This window comes from Apodemus sylvaticus, chromosome 19 (assembly GCF_947179515.1).
Source record: "Apodemus sylvaticus chromosome 19, mApoSyl1.1, whole genome shotgun sequence".
In the NCBI taxonomy this organism is placed as follows: domain Eukaryota; kingdom Metazoa; phylum Chordata; class Mammalia; order Rodentia; family Muridae; genus Apodemus; species Apodemus sylvaticus.
The window spans coordinates 48,559,768-48,580,707 of NC_067490.1; the positions used below are offsets into that span (position 1 = coordinate 48,559,768).

General features: G+C 39.4%; 1 protein-coding gene across 3 annotated transcripts in view; it reads right to left on the bottom strand.

The window, feature by feature from the left end:
• Lin28b (lin-28 homolog B) overlaps positions 1 to 20,940 on the bottom strand; it is an 86,326-nt gene that overhangs the window by 21,852 nt on the left and 43,534 nt on the right. For 2 of the 3 annotated variants that reach the window (XM_052164481.1, XM_052164482.1), the window contains exon 3: positions 16,814 to 16,998. In XM_052164481.1, coding sequence (XP_052020441.1) covers positions 16,814 to 16,998 — 185 coding nt within the window. Of the gene's footprint in view, positions 1 to 15,384; positions 15,457 to 16,813; positions 16,999 to 20,940 lie in introns of all 3 variants that reach the window. The other variant, XM_052164480.1, reaches the window with a different exon arrangement.

Consider the following 20,940-nt stretch of genomic DNA (forward strand, 5'->3'; position numbering starts at 1 on the left):
CTACACAAGTCAGTGTGGCAGTTCCTTAAAAGCTAGAAACTGGTGTACCACAAGACCCACCTATACCCCTCGGCATAGATGGTATTAGATTCCCAAGGGAATCTGTTCTTACAACAGAGTTGTACATACGTGTTCACTGCTGCTCTCCATATTATAGCCAGAAATTTTAAACAGCCTAGGTGTTTCATTATATATCATTAGATGGATAATGAAAATACAGAACATTTACACAGTGGAACATTTATTCAGTTACTAAGAAGAAATTATAAAATTAATAGGTGAATGGATAGGCATAGAACCAATCATTCTAAGTGAGGAAACCCAGATTCAAAAGGAATCTTCCAAGGAAGGGAAAGTGAAGTACAGTATCATAAGAGGTAAAGGGGAGCCTGAGTAGGAGTAAATGGGGGCGGGGGGGGGGGGGAGACAAGCAGGGCAAAGGAGGAAATAAGGAGAGGGACGAATAACACCAACAGCCCCTTTAAGTGGGATCAGGAAACCTATTTGTATAGCAGCTTCCTAAAATATATGAAAAAGTTAAGTGTAACCACCATATAATGGGGTTGACGATACCCCAATTGGTAACTTATGCTAACTATGAAGATGTCCAATGGCAGAAATGGGTTACATCATGCTGAGTCATTGACCAAAGGGATTCTGTAGACAACCCCATCCACCAAAATCACAGGCTACTGCCAAAGCTACTGGCTAGTCTCCATGAGCTGATGGTAATGTACTATTGCTAAAGACACAACTAACTTATGTCATTAATTTGAAAGCAAGCAAGCAAACCAGACAGAGGAGTCAAGCTGATAGCAAGCTAGAAAATTTACCCCTACTGACTAACCATTCATGGTGCTGGAAGAAGGTAATCTGCATGCTCCTGGAGCAGAAGCTATAACAGAGACTTGTCTGCAATTGTAGTGACTGGTTTTGTGTGTCAACTTGACACAAGCTGAAGTTGTCAGAGAGAAAGGAACCTCCCTTGAGGAAATGCCTCCATGAGATCCAGCTCTAAGGCATTTCCTCAATTAGTGATCAAGGGTGGGTGGGAGGACCTATTGTGGGTGGTGCCATCCCTGGGCTGATAGTATTGGGTTCTATAAGAGAGCAAGTTGAGAAACTTAGGGGAAGCAAGCCAGTAAATAACATCCCTCCATGACCTCTGCATCAGCTCCTGCTTCCTGACCTGCATGAGTTTCAGTCCTGAACAGCAATGTGGAATTGTAAGCTGAATAAACCCTTTCCTCCCCAACTTGCTTCTTGGTCATGATGTTTTGTGCAGGAATAGAAACCCTAACAAAGACAGCAACATATACTGAAATATGATAGTGGCACAAATGGAAGTAACCAATTACTTTTAAGACCCACTCTATGAGATGGAATCATGTATTACACAGCAAAAACAGCCAAGAACCTGAGACCAGATCGGTTTAGACCTACTGTTATTAGTCTGTTAAAGTAAAGGCCATAAAACCCCTTGAACTTATATACTGTCAAGCTCAAAGACCAGAGCAGTACTCAACCCTCAATAGAGAAGCTTGTAGCAGTCGGTGGTGATTAACAGATCCATAATAAAGAAGTAAGCAGAAAGACTCTGGAACACTCCTCTCTAAATGTTATGCTGTCTTTAGTAAACCACTCCCAAGGTTTATTAAGCCCTTGAGGTACCTTGAAGTGGAAGGGTAAAGACTGTAAGAACTACAGGTGGAAGAATGTCTTCAGACCCAACATGACTGCTACAAACATAAACCTAGAGACCATGGCAGCATACACAACCCAGCATAGGTTCAAATCAGACAAAACCAGTGCTGAGAAGAAGCAGATATAAATTCTGACCCCAGAATCTCCTTGCAATACATACCTGCTAGGAAAGGGAAATTCAGTTGTTTCCAATCAAGTGTTACTGGATACACTACGCACACTCGAGGGCAGGCCCATGCCCAGGAATAGATGGCCAACACAAAACAAGACTCCATCGTTGTGTTGTGTTCTTTTGTATGTGTGCTACCTGATTCTGCTTAATGATTTTCTTTATCTTAGGCTGTCTATTTTGATTTTCATTTGGGGGTATTTTGTTATTGTTTTTCCTCACCCCCCTCATTGAGAGAAAGAACATGAAGATCTTTGAATAAGGACTTTGAATGAATAGTTCTTTGAATGAATAAGGAGATGGTGAAGATCTAAAAGTAGTTGGAGGAGAGAAAATATGATAAATTATATTGTATAAAAATTTAAATAAAAATTTAAAAGAAGATTTTAAAATTGTAAGACTCAGCTGTAAGTTGTCTAGGACATATAAAACATAAAGACATAAAAGTATAGCAAGAAAAATGGAAGAAGTAATAACCAATTTGTGTTTATCACACCAGCTTTATATGTTGAGTCCCAATCCTGGTGTGACTTATTTCTGGACAGACCACTTAAAAAACTACATGGAACGCAATAAGCACTTAATAAGAAGAGGAAAAGAAGTAAAAGTTTTGGTTCAGAGAAAAGTCATGTGAGGCTATGAAAACAGCAGGGAAACAACTCCTGGATACACACAACAAGTCATGCATATACACACCAAGTCATGGCTGTACACATCAAGTCATGGATGTTCACAGCAACTCATGGATATACACACCAAGTCATGGATGCACACACCAAGTCATGGATGCTCACACCAAGTCATGGATGCTCACACCAAGTCATGGATGCACACACCAAGTCATGGATGCTCACACCAAGTCATGAATGTTCACACCAAGTCATGGATGTTCACACCAAGCCATGGATGCTCACACCAAGTCATGGATGCACACACCAAGTCATGGATGCACACACCAAGTCATGGATGTTCACACCAAGTCATGGATGTTCACACCAAGTCATGGATGTTCACACCAAGTCATGGATGCAGACACCAAGTCATGGATGCACACACCAAGTCATGGATGTTCACACCAAGTCATGGATGCTCATACCAAGTCATGGATGTTCACACCAAGTCATGAATGCACACACCAAGTCATGGATGCTCACACCACATCATGGATGCTCACACCAAGTCATGGATGCACACACCAAGTCATGGATGCTCACACCAAGTCATGGATGCTCACACCAAGTCATGGATGCTCACACCAAGTCATGGATGCACATACCAAGTCATGGATGCACACACCAAGTCATGGATGCACACACCAAGTCATGGATGCTCACACCAAGTCATGGATGTTCACACCAAGTCATGGATGTTCACACCAAGTCATGAATGCAGACACCAAGTCATGGATGCACACACCAAGTCATGGATGTTCACACCAAATCATGGATGCTCATACCAAGTCATGGATGTTCACACCAAGTCATGAATGCACACACCAAGTCATGGATGCACACACCAAGTCATGGATGCACACACCAAATCATAAACATCCAGTTTCTGTAACTGTGAGAAAAACAAATGTCTGTAAGACAACATTTTATGGTGTGTGTTATTTTCAAGTTTTATAGAATATTCTTGTATTACTTCTATAATAATGAAGCTACATTTGGATAAACAAACTAAAAGAATTGGAAAAGCCAAACAGTATATTAAAGTATACATGAAAACAATACATTTTAACTCAGTAAGTCAATTTTATATACACTTTAAAAGCTGTAATAACAAGAACCTGATGGTTTGCAAAGTTGCATCTCCTGCCCTTTTCTCTATTCTGTACTTGAGAAAAGCTCCCCGAATGCAGATTTGATACCCTAACGTCTCTTCTGTCTTTCAAACTTATTAAAACCTAAAGAATCCTTATGCATCTACCTCATTAACCACTTCTTATCCAAAACTTAGCACTGTCCAATTTTTACTTAAACTGCATTATTAATGAATTATAATACCCTACCTCATAAATGCACGCACACGCACACAGACACACATACAGACACACACACAGACACACACACTGAAATAAAACCTGAGAAACTAAACCCTTTATCCCCACAAAGACCCTGCTCTTCCAGTGGACAGAGGTGGCAGAGAGGCTCCCATGGACAGAGGTGAGAGAGAGGCTCCGGAGGACAGAGGTGGCAGAGAGGCTATGGAGGACAGAGGTGGCAGAGAGGCTACAGTGGACAGAGGTGGCAGAGAGGCTACAGAGGACAGAGGTGGCAGAGAGGCTCCGGAGGACAGAGGTGGCAGAGAGGCTACAGAGGACAGAGGTGGCAGAGAGGCTACGGAGGACAGAGGTGGCAGAGAGGCTACTTTTTTTGCTCCTCCATCCTCAGCATCTCCTTAGCAGAGTTATTTTGTTTGTACAGTGTATAAAAAATTTACAGTTATTAGTTTTTAAAGTATATATAAAATCGACTTACTGACTTGAAATGTATGGCCCCTCAAGTATAGAAACTATAATTTCCAAACACAGCTTCAAGGAGAGCCAACGCCAGCTCTTTGTTCACATTAATAATGAAAAATCAGGCTGTTGAGATGGCTTAGCAGGACAGGACACTTCCGACAAGCCTGGAGATCTAATTCCATCCCCTGAACTTCAGAATGCCCTCAGTATAGGGAAAGCTGATTGTCCACACACACAGGGATAGATGCACCTAGTTACATGCATGTATTTGAAAATAACGAAGAGTTTTTGATGGAAAGAATACAACAGCAAAGCAACAATCCAGACGAAGTAATCTGAGGGAGAACGTTGCATGTTCCTAGGAAATATGGTTCCTACTGGCATCTGGAGTTAATTTACCACAAAGTTAGTTTGGAATAAGAGGACAGTCTCTGGAGCTAGAGACATGATTTAAGATGCCAAGCTGAATAGAAAAAAAACAATGATAAAAGACAATCACAACAGAGATCTTGGCCAATATTCCAAAAGAACTCAACTGACATTCAAAAGAAACACAGCAAAAAGGAAGCAGATTATGGAGATACCACGGAAAGGGTCATAACAAAGGACTAATTTAGGACACAGTGTACCAGTCAGTCAGCAGAGAGTAAAGAGGGAAGAGCAGAAGGCACACTGGCAAAAACAAACAGACCAGACAGGAGGCAGTAGAATGTGGGATGAAGGAAGGGTGTGCTGACAATCCCCAGGACGGCTCCCTGTCTGGTGATGGCCTGCCGAGGGATTCTGAGAAGGCCGGTGATGTGTATGACAAAAATGTCCTGCCATTAACTTCTCCTCAGAGAACGATACTTCTTGTTGAGAACCACACCTACTTTATCTTTGCTGCTCATGATCCGCATGGAGCCAATGTGGCTCCCCACAAGGAGGGCAAGTGCCTCATATTTAATAGACCAGAGGATGACACTGGATTCTAGATCGATAAAATCAATGTGGGCTTCTGTCAGGATTTCTGGGAATTAAATCCCTCTTGACACTGTGGTCGAGCACGTACATCCATCCCTATGTAACTAAGAACACTTCTGATTTGACTTAAAAAGCTTCATCCTACATCCTTAAATCAAAGGGGTCCAATGTCTGTCTATCAAAATTATGTGAGCTCAACTGTACAGGCACCACGTCCATAGCCCTAGATACGGACCATGTTTACCCACCCCTATCAATGAGGTGCATTCTCTCCTAAAAGCAAGGGAGATGTCTGATTTTTTCCCCCTTACTAACTCAGTTCAAAATAACAACCAGCGGAACAAAGCACTTTATAAATGAGTGTTCTTCAGCAGGCAGCAATAGTACATGCTTTTAATCCCAACACTCGGGTTCAATGCCATATTGGTGTACACATGGAGTTCCAGGACTGTTACACAGAGAAACCCTATCTCAAACTCCCCCTTTCCCCAAAACCCCATACAAACAAAACAGAATATCCTTCCTTGACTTTTTTTCAGATTTAATCCTTGTTCTCTGTTTAATTTAGCTATACTAACAATTCATTGTGTATCTGTACGCATGTGTAAGCGTGTGGAGATAAAATGTGTGTGGAGGCCAGCAGACAGGCTCAGCCACCATTCTTTAGGTAGCATCTAGTTTGTTTTCTCTGTGTGTAGGTGTGTGTGTGTATGTTCACAGGTGCATGTGTAGCAAGCTCATGTGTGAAGGTCAGAGGACAACACTGCAGGATTGGGTTTTCTCCTCCCTCCTCCTACGTTGGTTCTGGGAGTCAAACTCTGGTTGTCAGAGCTGTCGACAAGCACCGCTGCTCGCTGAGCTGTGTTATTGGCCCAGGTATAGTTTCCGAGCTGGTTCTCACCACCATGCTGTTGAGTCAGGGTCTCCCTTGCTTCTGCTATTACACTGTGTTCTCCAGGACAACGAGCTGTTATTCTTCTGTCTCTGACTCTAAAGTGTGAATATTACAGATGGACACCACACATCTGGCTTTTACTTGAGTTCAAGAGACCAAACTCAAGTCACAAGGTCTGCATGGCAGTGCTTTTGACCTGGTGACCCACCTCTGCAGCCCTGTACCTTGTGTGAGCAGTCCCTCGCTGGCCTGGAGCACCCCGAGTCGGCAGGGGCCACCAGCTAGCCAGTGAGACATGGGCATTTATTTGCTTATCTCTAACTCCCTGGAATTATGAACACATAGCTACACATAATCTTGTAGGTTGGTTCTGGGAATCAAACTCAAGTCCTCAGGTTTACAAGGCAAGTGTATTTTACTGCCTGAACTTTCTGCCTAGCTCTCAAGGTATCCATAACTCTAAAAATCTAACCTGTAAAAATGTATACTTTTAAAAAGGACATTATATGGAAATCTGTTGATGATAAATCTGATTTTACAAAACAGTAGTCTGTTTTACCTAATTACTACTTGCAAAAAGTACATGAAGAAATTTTGTTATATGTTATAAATTATTAATATAAAATTATCATAGTAACAAAATAACATTTTGACAGCAGTTCATGTTCTTAATCTACTTAACAAAACTGAAAATGTTAAATTCTAATATAAATGTAGAAGAATATCTGAGAGCTCTTTAGCTTCATGAGAACAGAATTAGCTTTGTCTCTAATTAATGGAGCTTAGTCCCCTGTGTTTCTTGAAATTGAAATATAAGACTATTTCAGTGGAGGGATTTAACAGTGTGCACATGGAATTTTTTGCTGACTAATATTCAATTTGACCATACATTATTCTGTTCTCACAGGAAAAAAAAAACTGGATACCACAACTATGAGATATGATGTGTAAGAATTTATGATTCAATTTCTAACATTTAAACAAATGTCATAGTTTAAACAATGCTATCATGCTTGCTTTTACAACATGCCTAAGGACAGTCCAGTGGTAGTGGGCTATCATTCTAGTGATAAAACACACATATTAGAGACTACATATATTTCCTTTTTTTTGCAATGACCTCATAGTTTAAGTTATCTATCTGTCATTAGAACTTTACACTGAAACAACGCAGTCCATGTTGTCCTTGCAATGCTAGTCCTAGATTGCTTTCATTTCTTTTTTCCTTAGAGACATTATGCATTTATCACACTTAGAACAAAATGATGATCAGAAAATCAACTTAAAATTCTGCTTGCTTGGCACTTGGCATCTGACCATTCCCATTAGCGGTCTGGAGAGACCTCTGCCACTCTGAGAAGAGGCTCAGCCCCACACAGTGTCTGGTGGAGGGTGATGAGAACCGCACATTGTCTGCCTGCTCTGCACAGAGGTCACAGCAGGGAGAGCATCTGCTAAGGGAATGTGAATGGAGGAAATGACGGTAATTGCCTCATTAAAGAGCGCTGGCCGAATCATCACAAGAAAGGACAGAAAAACCACCTAAAAACTAGGTCTATAATACACACAATTGGGATTAGAATTTTAAAAAGTGCAAAAAAAAAAAAAAAAAAAAAAAAGAAGAGACTTGGGTATACTATTGGTTTTATTGACTTTCATACATGCTTCATAGTTTAACAAGAGCATGGAAGCAGCATCAGTTATCCAGCTGCAGCCTTTAGCAGTTGTTCAGAGTATGGATGCAAATTCACAGCTACCCAGGGTACAAATGGGAAATGAAGGGCCGGGGCAAACCTCTAACAAAGGATCAACACATGAATTCTGAAATCACTATATGAGAAGCAAATCATTAGATACTTTTAAAGAGGCAGGATATAAAGCTTTAAACAGCACACTCAGAAGGACAAAGCAGGAGAAAAGAACAAACTGCCTCTATCTGATCAATGCTTTTTCTTCTATTTTCTACATCCAACTTAGAAAAACCAGTCTACTTTCCTTGCAGTTCAGTAGTGTATACGCAGAGCTACAGTTTGGGAACTTCAATTCTGAGACAGTAGAAGTACATATTTACCGAACATTATTAATAAGTATTTTATGGTAAATATTTTAAAATGTAGGTTTTTTTCAAATAAATAAATAAATAAATAAATAAATATCCAAACTAGTCATAGATTAAAATATACTGCTCTTGAGACAAATTATTTTGCATTTCCTGATATTTTGAAGTTAAGTTATATGAACTTCATTTATATCATATAGCTAAAATAAAATATAATAATACCCTAAAGTTAAACTTTTTTCCCCCGAATTCAACAGGCATGGTAAAATTAGCTTGTTACACCCTTAAGCCAGGTTTAAAATAAGCGAGCTATTTGATGACTTTGATGTTCTGCGCCCAAAATGTGCTGGCTAATTTTTCCATTCCATTTACCATTCCAGTCTTTAAAGTGCCTTAATCTCCTGCCCTCAGATGTTGATCTTGTAAGAATAGGGGTCATAGGTCAGAAAAGACAGACCTCAAAGGATCTGGCCTATCAATTCATGCCTGAAAGATTTCTGCCACAATAGGAACCTACTAAACAGCAAATTCCTAAATCTAATCACAGAAGTATCAGGGTGAAACAGTTATTTATTGGAATCCGTTGATTTACTTTTTTTCCCAAACATCTCTAGCATATAAATAGCATTTTAATTTTCTTTTGGAAATAGGTTTTGGATATAGCAAATGTGAGATAATACCACTGAAGGACTTCTCAAAGTAAAACAACAGAGTCCAGGCATCAGCTTATTATTTTCAGGAATGCTATTAAGATTCCAAAAGCCATAGCATTAGATTTCCCACGTAAAGTAACTAGAAAGCGCCACATTACCCTGTGTGTGTAGATAATGAATGGGAACATTCTAACCATGCAGAAGTGGGAGGGAGGAGCCCCCATCCGGGCCACCGCTCCCTGTTCTGGAGAGTGCGTCCGGCAAGCACTTTCCATGAGGAAAGTAAAGCTCCCGGCGCTTCATTAGGCAGCATCTGCCCAGCTTCCTAAAGCCGAGCCTTTCCCAAAACATTCTTACAAATTTAAAATAATCTGAGTCCAACTGCACTTACACATGATTGTGTAACTCTCATACATCTCCATGTAAAAAACCAGGAGTGTGTGCATATGTGTGGTTAACTCTTCTGAGTTTAAATTAAATATCATATAATTAGATTCTATTTATACTCAACCTGGTCTTTTTGGCCAAGAAGACAGCATATCACAATGTGTCATTTCAATATTAGACTACCAAGAATGCCAAATTCAGAAACAAGACCATTTTAATAGTAAAAAATAAAGGGATTTTCTGCCTTTCCACTCAAAAATCCTTAGCAATTAATATTCTTTTGAAACAAAATACTACTTTAGTTATGTAAAAGATGAAAGACTCATGTACTAATATAGTTTAAAAATTAAATATTAGAAATTAATTTGAAGTACTGGAATACTAAAATATAAATTACTTTTTAAAAAACCTAAGTGAGCACTGCTGAAAAAGACATCATCAGAGCGTGGTTGGGTCAGAAGATATGGAAGGTTAAGGAGAACTAAGACACCGCTAACACTAACAGTCACTGTGCTAGGGATGGAACAGCATTACAAAAGGGAAAAGATGAGACTGTAAGACAACAGTCACTGTGCTAGTGATGGAACAGCATTACAAAAGGGAAAAGATGAGACTGTAAGACAACAGTCACCACGCTAGGGATGGAACAGCATTACAAAAGGGAAAGGTGAGACTGTAAGACAACAGTCACTGTGCTAGTGATGGAACAGCATCACAAAAGGGAAAAGAAAGGTGAGACTGTAAGACAACAGTCACTGTGCTAGGGATGGAACAGCATTACAAAAGGGAAAGGTGAGACTGTAAGACAACAGTCACCGCACTAGAGATAGAACAGCATTACAAAAGGGAAAGGTGAGACTGTAAGACAACAGTCACTGTACTAGGGATGGAACAGCATTACAAAAGGGAAAAGAAAGGTGAGACTGTAAGACAACAGTCACTGTGCTAGGGATGGAACAGCATTACAAAAGGGGAAAGGTGAGACTGTAAGACAACAGTCACCGCATTAGGGATGGAACAGCATTACAAAAGGGAAAGGTGAGACTGTAAGACAACAGTCACTGTGCTAGGGATGGAACAGCATTACAAAAAGGGAAAGGTGAGACTGTAAGACAACAGTCACTGTGCTAGGGATGGAACAGCATTACAAAAGGGAAAGGTGAGACTGTAAGACAACAGTCACCGCATTAGGGATGGAACAGCATTACAAAAGGGAAAGGTGAGACTGTAAGACAACAGTCACTGTGCTAGGGATGGAACAGCATTACAAAAAGGGAAAGGTGAGACTGTAAGACAACAGTCACTGTGCTAGGGATGGAACAGCATTACAAAAGGGAAAGGTGAGACTGTAAGACAACAGTCACTGTGCTAGGGATGGAACAGCATTACAAAAGGGTAAAGGTGAGACTGTAAGACAACAGTCACTGTGCCAGGGATGGAACAGCATTACAAAAGGGTAAAGATGAGACTGTAAGACAACAGTCACCGCGTTAGGGATGGAACAGCATTACAAAAGGGAAAGGTGAGACTGTAAGCAGACAAGTCCCAGAAATGGATGTCTATACCCACAGACACATCTTCCCAACATGAATTCACTAATGTTCTTAAAAGTCACATGTGTGTCATTTACCAATTATTTATCAAGTCACTTCATCTGCACAAAGATTTCTACACCAATTTTCTCACTGCTGCAAATCAGTTTAGTCATTCCACATCACTGTAAGCATAAACTAAATTTTATAATGAAATAGTTAATTCCATAATGTAGTTTGACAGAATTGTGTCATGTAAATACAATAGCAGACAAAACGATCAGTTTACTAGCCTACCTCAAATCTGTTAAAACTGACTTCTTTTTTTCATAGTAAACTGTTCTTTAGAAAAGACTAGGCTAGTTTTTAAGAACAAAGCATTAGGTCTCTAATTTGTCATCAGTCACCTCCAGTTTATAATGAGGAAAACTACAGGAGTTTTCTTCTCATGCTTCTGAAGATGAACAGAAAACAAACCAAGCAGTAAGTACAAAATTATTTTATCTAACATTGTAAGTAATTTTTTCTAACATGGAAGACTTAAATACAGAATGAACACTCTAATAGATGGCATCTGAATGATTCCTATAATTCATAAAAAAAAATCCATCAATCTAAACATTACACCAGATACAAAGCTAACTCTAATTGGATTAAACAGATCAAAACATACAACCAAACAAACAACAAACCATCCTCCCAGAGAAACATGGAAGGAAATACTGTGATCTGGTGTTAAGCAAAGAATTCCATCCATCCATCCATCCATCCATCCATCCATCCATCCATCCATCCATCCATCCTTCCATCCATCTAGCTGTTTGTTTGTTAATTTGTTTGAGACAGGGTTTCTCTGTGTATCCCTGGATGTTCTGGAACTCACTTTGTAGCTCAGGCTGGCTTCAAACTCATCAATCTACCTGTCTCTTCCTCCTAAGTACTGGGATTAAAGACATGAACGACCACATCCAACTTTCAAGAAAAGAATTCATAAGCGTGACATCAAATGAAGATTAATTAAACTGTCTTCGTCAAAATAAAAAGCTTTTACTCTATAAGATTATTTATGAGAGGAAAAACAAGCTACAGAATAGAAAAAACATTTGGAAAATATTTATCTGGCAAATGTCCTGTAAACACAATGTACATTAAAAATTAAAAAAACAAGAAAATAAATAACTCAAAAAATGGGCAAAGGCACAAACAGTTGACCAGAGGATAAATATAACAGTATCACAATTTCATGTTCAGTATCAGCGGCCATTACTGAAGTGAAATCCTAACCACACAAGTTACCCTAATTACAACCATGACCACTGCTCATATGGAGTAGCTAAACCTATGTTCACTTGAAAAGCATCAATTATTGACAAATATGCATAGCAGGTGGCTCACATCCTTCTGACAGGAATGCAGGAGAATGTGATTCTTCTGTAAAAAGAAAGTTAAACACACACCCATGACCACCTTTTCACAGAAATCCAACTCCAAAACTGAAGACTAATATTCACAAACACTTGTACATGAATCTTTCTAGATGCTCTTCATAACTGTCACCGTCAGAAAATAACCAAAACACCTCAACAGAAGAATTAGACTGCTGGAGCCTAATAATGGAATACTATCCAACAATATAAAAGAATGTATTACTGATACATTCAACATTGCAGATACATTTCAAAAACATTATGAGAGAAAAATGGAAAATTCAAAAGGTTGTGAAACAAATCTGTTCATATGCCATTCACAAAAAATTAGTAATAATATGAAATAATACAAAGATGTACTAATATTAACTTTTCTCTTTAAAAAAATTTAACTGGAATTCTGCCTTTTTCTGCTTCAGCGAACACATTCAACTATGTACTGCTATTTTTTTTTTGAAGTGTCCAGCATTAAGACCAACGCCTTGTATATAACAAGGCAAGAGCTTGCCCACAAATCCATTCCCCTAGTCCTAACATCATTCTTTCAAAATTTTGTAAACTCTTAAGTTCAAAAGTTGCTTAAGGTAGTATCTAAATACAGTATCACTGGACCCTGCCAATCAGGTATAGATGCTATAGAGATGTTACCACAAGTGGAAATTTTAGCACTGGAGTCAATGATTCTACAGATTATAAATCATGGAGAGATCCAGAAATCAATGGTTCTAACTAAGAAATAAATGAAAATATTTCAGTGTAATGAAAATGAATAACTTAAGATGACTTAAGATATCTTGTCCCCAACAAAATGCTTACTAATTACAAAATGAAATGGAGAAACTTGCCCCATAACATCTTGGTCACGTGGTTAAAATGAAAAATTATAACTAATGGGAAAACTTAATGCCACTGTGGCATCTGGTAACAGAATACCACACAACACAACTGCCAAAACAGTCTTACTAAAGATAACTAACCTCAATCTTTCTTGGAAGGACTAGCACACAAACACAAACTACAATTCTGATCCACTCCAGTGCTTCAAAACTCACACCTTTCATTCTTTTATTGACTTTAAGTGAATAGGCAGACAGAAAGAATCTGGTTAAATTCAAGTTTCAAAAAACTTTGCACAGTACTCCTAATCTATAAGCTATGGAAGAGTAAGAGAAACGAGTTTAATACAGTGGAATGAATCTATCCCACGGACTCAGCATTTGGGGTCCGTTTCCAACACAACTAGCCTGGCCTGTCCAAGTTATTGTCATAGACTATTCCTGAAACAACGAACTCTGCAGGGAGGTACTGCTCTAAGCAGCATAACATCTAAGGCATAAAAATGAACTAAGCATGGAGAGAGAGAGAGAGAGAGAGAGAGAGAGAGAGAGAGAGAGAGAGAGAGAGTGTTTAAAATTACATTTGTTTAGAGATTGTGGGTGAGTGTGTACACATGTTGTAGGCTCATGTGTGCATGCAGGCCATGGAGCAAGCGTGAAGGAATGAGGCTTTGGCTCTCTCCTACCGTCGTGTGGGTCTCAGTGATCAATCTTGGGTGGTTCAGCCACCTCAACAGTTATGGTTGAAACAGGCTCTCACATATCCCAGACTATTCTCAAATATGATATCCAGGTAAAGATGACCCTGAATCAGTAGATCATCACACTCTGTCCCACGTGCTGGAATTACAGTGTATATCACGAAGCTTGTTTTTGTAAAGCTGGGGCTAGCTCAGGAGTTCATGCTTGCTAAACAAGCACACTACCAACTAAGCTGTACCTCGTGCTTCCAAATACATGTTCTTTATGTACTGTCTGCTTTTTATTGTTATTTTTTAAGCCATAAAACACAAGTTTTAGTTTTAAATACCAGCCATCTTCGTATCCCAAGTTCTACTTCTTGCTATCACACTGTTAAATCTGTTCTCATTCTACTGAGGGATCTCTGGGCTTACTGGAACATTTTGTTGGAGGTCTCCTTATATTTGTTGTTGTTTTGATTGAGACAGGGTCTCACTCCTGACTGGTCGGGAACTTCCTGTATAGATCATACTGGCCTCAAGTTTACAGTGCTTTCAAATGCTGGGATTGTAACACCTCTTCTGAACTATTTTCCTAAAATTTTATAAAAAGTGACAGGTGGACAACTAGAGTTGCTGAATCTGGCGACAAAGATTATAGCATCATGAACAGAACAGAGGAGTGGGAGTCATCAAACCTCAACTGTGTCAGTGTTAACCAGAGGAAGACAACAGATGCCAGCAACTAGAACAGTAGCCATGACGTCTGTGCTGGTAAGAGGAAACACAGCAGCAGGCTAACCTTACTCGAAATTCATGCCTACTAATCTAGTGAGCGTTTCCAGTATAGCCTTGAAGTCTTTTCTTCTCACAATGCGTATACTTTCGTTCTTGATAGGTCTGTCCGCACCAAGCAAGCAGTATGAGAAGGTACAAGACGCCATCTAATTCCATCTTCACGTCCACTTACCCATCTGGAGTTACAGACAGAGCTCAGAGCTATGCTTCACATTCCATTTTGACAACTCCTCAAAGAAGTTCCTGCAGCCTCCATCCTCCTCTCTGCTGCATGATCAATCTTTCCTTTTATTAAACCATTCCCCATCAACACTTACATGTTCAATCATTTGATAACATTTACAAAATGCATCCCCTTCTGCTTCCTCTCCTACCAGTCTACAGAGCTGTTCCTGTCACGTTCGTCGGTGACTTCTGTGTTGAAGCTGTGTGAAGGCTCAGTGGCCATCGTGATCGCTGTGTCATCATCAGCCTCTCCACACGGCCCCGATACTCACCTCCTTGACTTCTCTTTCCCACTCTTCCAGAACAAAACCGGTCCTACAAGACCCTGCAGCTGTCACTTCCTTCTCAGTCTCTTCCTCGGCTCCTTCCCAGTGCTACAGTGACCCAGGGCTGTTGCTCGTTCCTTGCATTATGGGTATAAACTACTGCAGAAGCTTCATGTGCAGCCCCCATCATGTCCCTGCCCACTACACGGTAGCCCTCTGGAAGACTCAGCACACCCCAAGCCCGTCTGTTAATGTACTACTCCTGCAGTCTTCCCCATCTTGGGAACCGGCTCCTCCTCCTCTCTTGGTGCCCAGGCCACACAAACCTTGGAATCATCCTGGCCTCTTCTTCTCTCACAGTCCACATCTGATCCATCAGTAAATCCTGCCGTCTCCACCTTCAAAACACATAGGAATTCCGCTCACCACTTCTATGTCTATCACCCCAATCCAAACCACCACCGCCTTTCTGGTACACTGGAAAAGCATCCTCTGCTGATCTCTCAGCTGCAATACTTGCTTCTGCAAACCTGGAAGTACTTTAAGGAATGCTGATTTAAATCTAAATGTTTTAGAGAAGCTCTTGCTAAAGGCTTGGCAGGCTTGGCGTTAGGGCAACAGTATTTCAAAGTAGGGACAATGGGAAGTGACATCAATGGATTAACCCACCATGGCGTAATGGGTAATTAGAAATGTAAGGAGGTGCGGCCTAGTTGGCAAAAGCAGATCACTAAGGATGTACCTTCTGGGCTTCTGCCAACTACTCTCTCCTTTCCAACAGTCTCCAGGTGAGTAAAACACAATGTTTCCTCTTTTAAGTTAAATTTATCAAGTATTTTGTCATAGCAACAAAAGCCAACTAGTGTAAAGAAGTAAATTAACAGATTATGTTGCTTTTTAAACTAAGCCTAATGACATTCCATTTTTTCTATAATTAAAGCTCACAGTCTCAGTGGTCAAATTTTACAAAACAAAAACAAGAAACAGTGAGGTCCATAGCTATATAATTTAAAAAGACTAAGCAAGACTCTGTAAGCTGCTCAGTGTTATTAGCAGTACTTTTGGCTCTAATTGCTTTTGGATAGCATCTTAAAACCAGGTACCAAAAACTTTCATATATATAATCAGAAAACATTCCAAAAATGTCCACATAAGAATTGATCCTGTGGTGCTGATTTCAAAGCACAGAAAACAGATTCAATTGCCCTGACGGCACTGCTTGTAAATGTTGGCAGACTCAGACAGTGGGAATATATGCAGGGATTGATGAATGACACACAAGAGTCAGTTTAAAAAAAATCTTATAAATTTCAAAACAGCATAAATTTTACGACTTGTGTCTAGAGTTAAGATTTCACGTGTCTTTCTCCCTAACTTCAGTTTTTAATGTTTGGATTTTAATGCATGAATTGTCATTTTAAAGCTCTCTTTGGTAAAAACAGGTGGAGAATTTAAAAAAAAAAAAAAAACTGTTCAGAGAGGCATTTCCTCTGAGAACCTGAGCTCCTCCTCTGGCCTTCCACACTCTGGGGAACGGTAGTCAAGCGTTCTCCCACAGCACTCTAACTGTAACTCAGTACTCCTCAGTGCTCCGAAGGAAGGCTAAGCTGTAAGACAAGACTCCCCTGACACAGTCACAGCTACACACTAATGACAGTTTCTTTTGGCTAGGCTCTATAAAATCCATAAGCAAACGAATAAAAAATTTCATATTTTCCAAATACAACAGACTCACAATCAGCCGGGAACAGTTACCTATCTCCCTTCGGTCTCCTCTTTTGCTGAGTCTTCCCTTTCGGTCTTCTTTCGCTTCCTAAGCAGGGGCTCCCACCTGGGCCTGTTACCCATATTGACTCAAGGCCTTTGGGGGATTTTTTAAATGTAAATTCCACTGGCTCTCCTTCTTTCAAGCTTCTAAATCCTTCCATGAATAGTTTGCTCTGTAAAGAGTAGGGAAAGAGAGAAAGATCAAGATTATCACTGCTATATAAATCATCAGCATAATTTAAGATTATCAAAGCAAGAAATTTTGTTATCCATTACAATAATTATACTTTTTGTTTTATTTTATTGAGGTTTGATAAAACTTACAGTGCTGGCAGCTGAAATCTTATACCACTTGTAAAAAGCAATTCAGTGATACAAAGTTTTAAATGTCTAGATTCTTTGTCCCATCAATTCTACCACAAAGGTTCTATTATAAAACCAGAGAGAGGAGTTGGGTAAAGCACTTGCTGCCACACTAACAACTTGAGTTCAATTCTCAGGACCTACATGGTAAAAGGAGAGAACTCACTTGCCCTGACCTCCACAAATGCACCTTTATTCACACATATAATAAGTTTATAAAAAAAGTAATACCACTTAAAAACAGAAGGTTCTACAGTACAAAAACTAACAGAAATTCAATTTTAAGCAATTACAGTACTAGCTGGTAAAAAAAAAAAGTTACCTCTGCCTTAATAACATTTTAATCCATTGATTAAACAAATTGTACTTGAATTATGTAATTATTATCAAGATTATCATTAGTAAGATTTTTATTTAGTTTGGGGCAGGTGGTTCTTCTGTTACTGCCCTATTGATCTCTTTGTAGTTTAAAAAGTAGCTTCTCCTTTGCCTTAAAAGAAAAAGATACTTAACATTACATGTATTGATGTATGAAGATAATATGTGATAGTTAAATCTAAAATAAATGCCTATCACAATGCCACAACACTTTTATTTTTATTTTGAGATTATATTTATTTCCCCCTTCAGTTTCCTCCCTCCAGACCCTCTCAAATACACCCCCCCTTTGCTTTATTTCAAATTCATCTCTCCTCTTTCTTCATTCATTGTTACACACCCATATATTAGGTAGATCCTGTCCAGTTGCTCATATGAATGTTTTCAGTGATAACTATTTGATATTGTGTCAGACATACAATTTTTAAAGACATATAATTATTTTTTGTAGAGATGGGGTACAGAGCAAGACACTAAATCCTAGTCACTTTCTCTATTCTCTATTTAATTCTATATAATTAAATTTATATTTTATAACTTATTTTTTCTCAATTATAAATTATAACTTGAATTTCAAATACCCCTTCACTCTTCTAATAAAATTTCTTCATCAATGTGACTGTGATGATTCAAAATGTACTAAAATAATTAAATTATTAGCTTTTTGTATTTACCTATCTGAATTCCTTTTTACATATTTTGAAAATCCAACTTGGAGGACTGTGCCATTTGTAAGGACTTTTCTAATCTAATGTGGAAGACTGCAGTTTGTAAGGACTTCTCTGATCTATTGTGGAAGTTTGTAAAGACTTCTGAATTTGTTTGGCAAAAGAAAGAAACAGCTATTGTCTTTCCTGTTGATGCATAAAACTCAAGCACTTTGATTTCTCAGTAATGGTGGACCTGAAACACCGACTGTAAAAGCAGGGTTTGGGCTCCAGTGAATTTGCAAAATGCTGTCTCTCAGTAAAACAGCCACCTCACCATATCAGCAACAGAACTGTCCTCTCCTGCCCAACTATCTTCAGGACCAAACTTGTAATACTACTTAATGCCCTGACTTTGATGATCAGAGGCCAGAAAGTCTCTAATCCAAGCCCACAACCCTAAAACCATCTGCTAGGGTTCAGATGAGCTCTGTCCCATGCTGGCTCCCAAGAACTCACAACCTTCACGCTGGGAAACAGTGTGAGGGTTGGAGGGGCTGGGCCTGTTGGAAGGTCCCCAGGTCGACTGGACTCTGCTTCCCACCGAGCTTTCAGACTGCAGTCTCTCTAGCCCAGCCTCCTGCTTTGTAACGTAATCTCCTGCTCTCACGTGCATTCCTGCCGTGAGGCTATCCAGCCCCTGGACCTTTTCCACAGCACAGACAGTGCCCCAACACCCGAGCTTGTATTTTCAGCCTCCGGAACTGTGAACTCCACAAGTCTATGAGTTTATTGAGCTAGCTTATAGAATTATGGGTGAGGAACTGCAGGGGTTGCAGGTGACTCAGAGAACTACAGCCACTAAAATACTGCACAGCAAAGACGAGGACCTCTCAAACCCTGCCTAGACAGAGCCTCTTCTTGTTAGTGTGGCTTTCCTTTACACACTACACCTCCTGAGTCGCCTGCAGCGGGAGAATGGTCCGTGCAGCTGGATGACAACTGGAGAGGAGGGAGTTGCTGTATCTTAGGTAAGAAGATCATCTGAGAGGAAAAGAAGGTGACAGCCAACTACAAGCCAATCGAGAGCTGAAGCAGAGACCTCCGCAGCTCACAGAGGAAGCCCACCCTGTGGATGCTCTGATCTCAGGTTTGGAGGCTGTAGGGCGCAATATAGCCAAATCAACAAATACAAGGAACTATTTCAACAGAAAGGAAGAAAAAAAAATTATATCAATAAAATGCAGAAAAAACAACTGACTAAATTTAACATGATAAAAATGCTGAACAAAGCTACAGAAGAGCATAGTTAAACACAATAAAAACAATTTTTAATAAGCTAGCTGTTACCACTATAGCAAAGTGGGAAGAGCTGAAAGAGAGGTCCTTGCTAAGACACAGAACAAGATGAGGACATCTACCTTCTTCACTTGAATGCAATACTGAGAGCCCTAGCCACAATGGTCAGAGAGGAGAACAAATCAAGGGCAAACAATTAAATTGGGACAAAAGAAAAATTCAAAGCATCACTTTTTGAAAATAATGTGATCTTACATAGGAAAATTCCAAAGATTCTATGACAGACATTGTAAGAACTCACAGTGAGCCCTGGATACCCCAACACACCAGAAAGGCAAGACTCTGATTTAAAATCACATCTCATGATGATGATAGTGGACTTTAAGAAGGACATAAATAATAACTCCCTTAAAAGAATACAGAAGAACACAGGTAAACAAATAGAAGCCCTTAGAGAGGAAACACAAAAATCCTTTAAAGAATCACAGGAAAACACTACAAAACAGGTGAAGGAAGCAAACAAAACCACACAGGATCTAAAATGGAAATAGGAACAATAAAGAAATCACAAAGGGAGACAACCCTGGAGACAGAAAACCTAGGAAAGACATCAGGAATCATAGATCATCAACAGAATACAAGAGATAGAACAGAGAATATCGGGCAGAAGATTCCATAGAAAATATTGGCACAACAGTAAAAGAAAATGCAAAATGCAAAAAGTTCCTAACCCAAACATCCAGGAAATCCAGGTCACAATGAGAAGACCAAACCTAAGGATAAAAGGTATAGAAGAGATTGAAGATTCCCAAATTAAAGGGCCAGTAAATATCTTCAACAAAATTAGAAAAGAAAACTACCCTAACCTAAAGAAAAAGATGCCCATGAACATACAATAAGCCCACAGAACTCCAAATGGACCACAAAAGAAATTCCTCCTATCACATAATAGTCAAATACCAAATGCACAAAACAAAGAAAGAATATTAAAAGCAGTAAGAGAAAAAGGTCAAGTAACATATAAAGGCAAGCCTATCAGAATTACACTAGACTTCTCACCAGAAACTATGAAAGCTAGAAGATCCTGGGCAGATCTCACACAGACCCTAAGAGAACACAAATACCACCCCAGTCTATTATACCCAGCAAAACTCTCAAATTACCATAAATGGAGAAACCAAGATATATTCCATGACAAAACCAAATTTACATGATATCTGTCCATAAATCCAACCATACAAAGGATAATAGATGAAAACCTCCAACAAAAGGAGGGAAACTACACCCTAGAAAAAGCAAGAAGGTAATCTTCCAACAAACCCCAAAGAAGATAGCCATGCAAACATAAAAATAACATCAAAATAACAGGAAGCAATAATCACTATTCCTTAATATCTCTTAACATCAATGGACTCAACTCCCCAATAA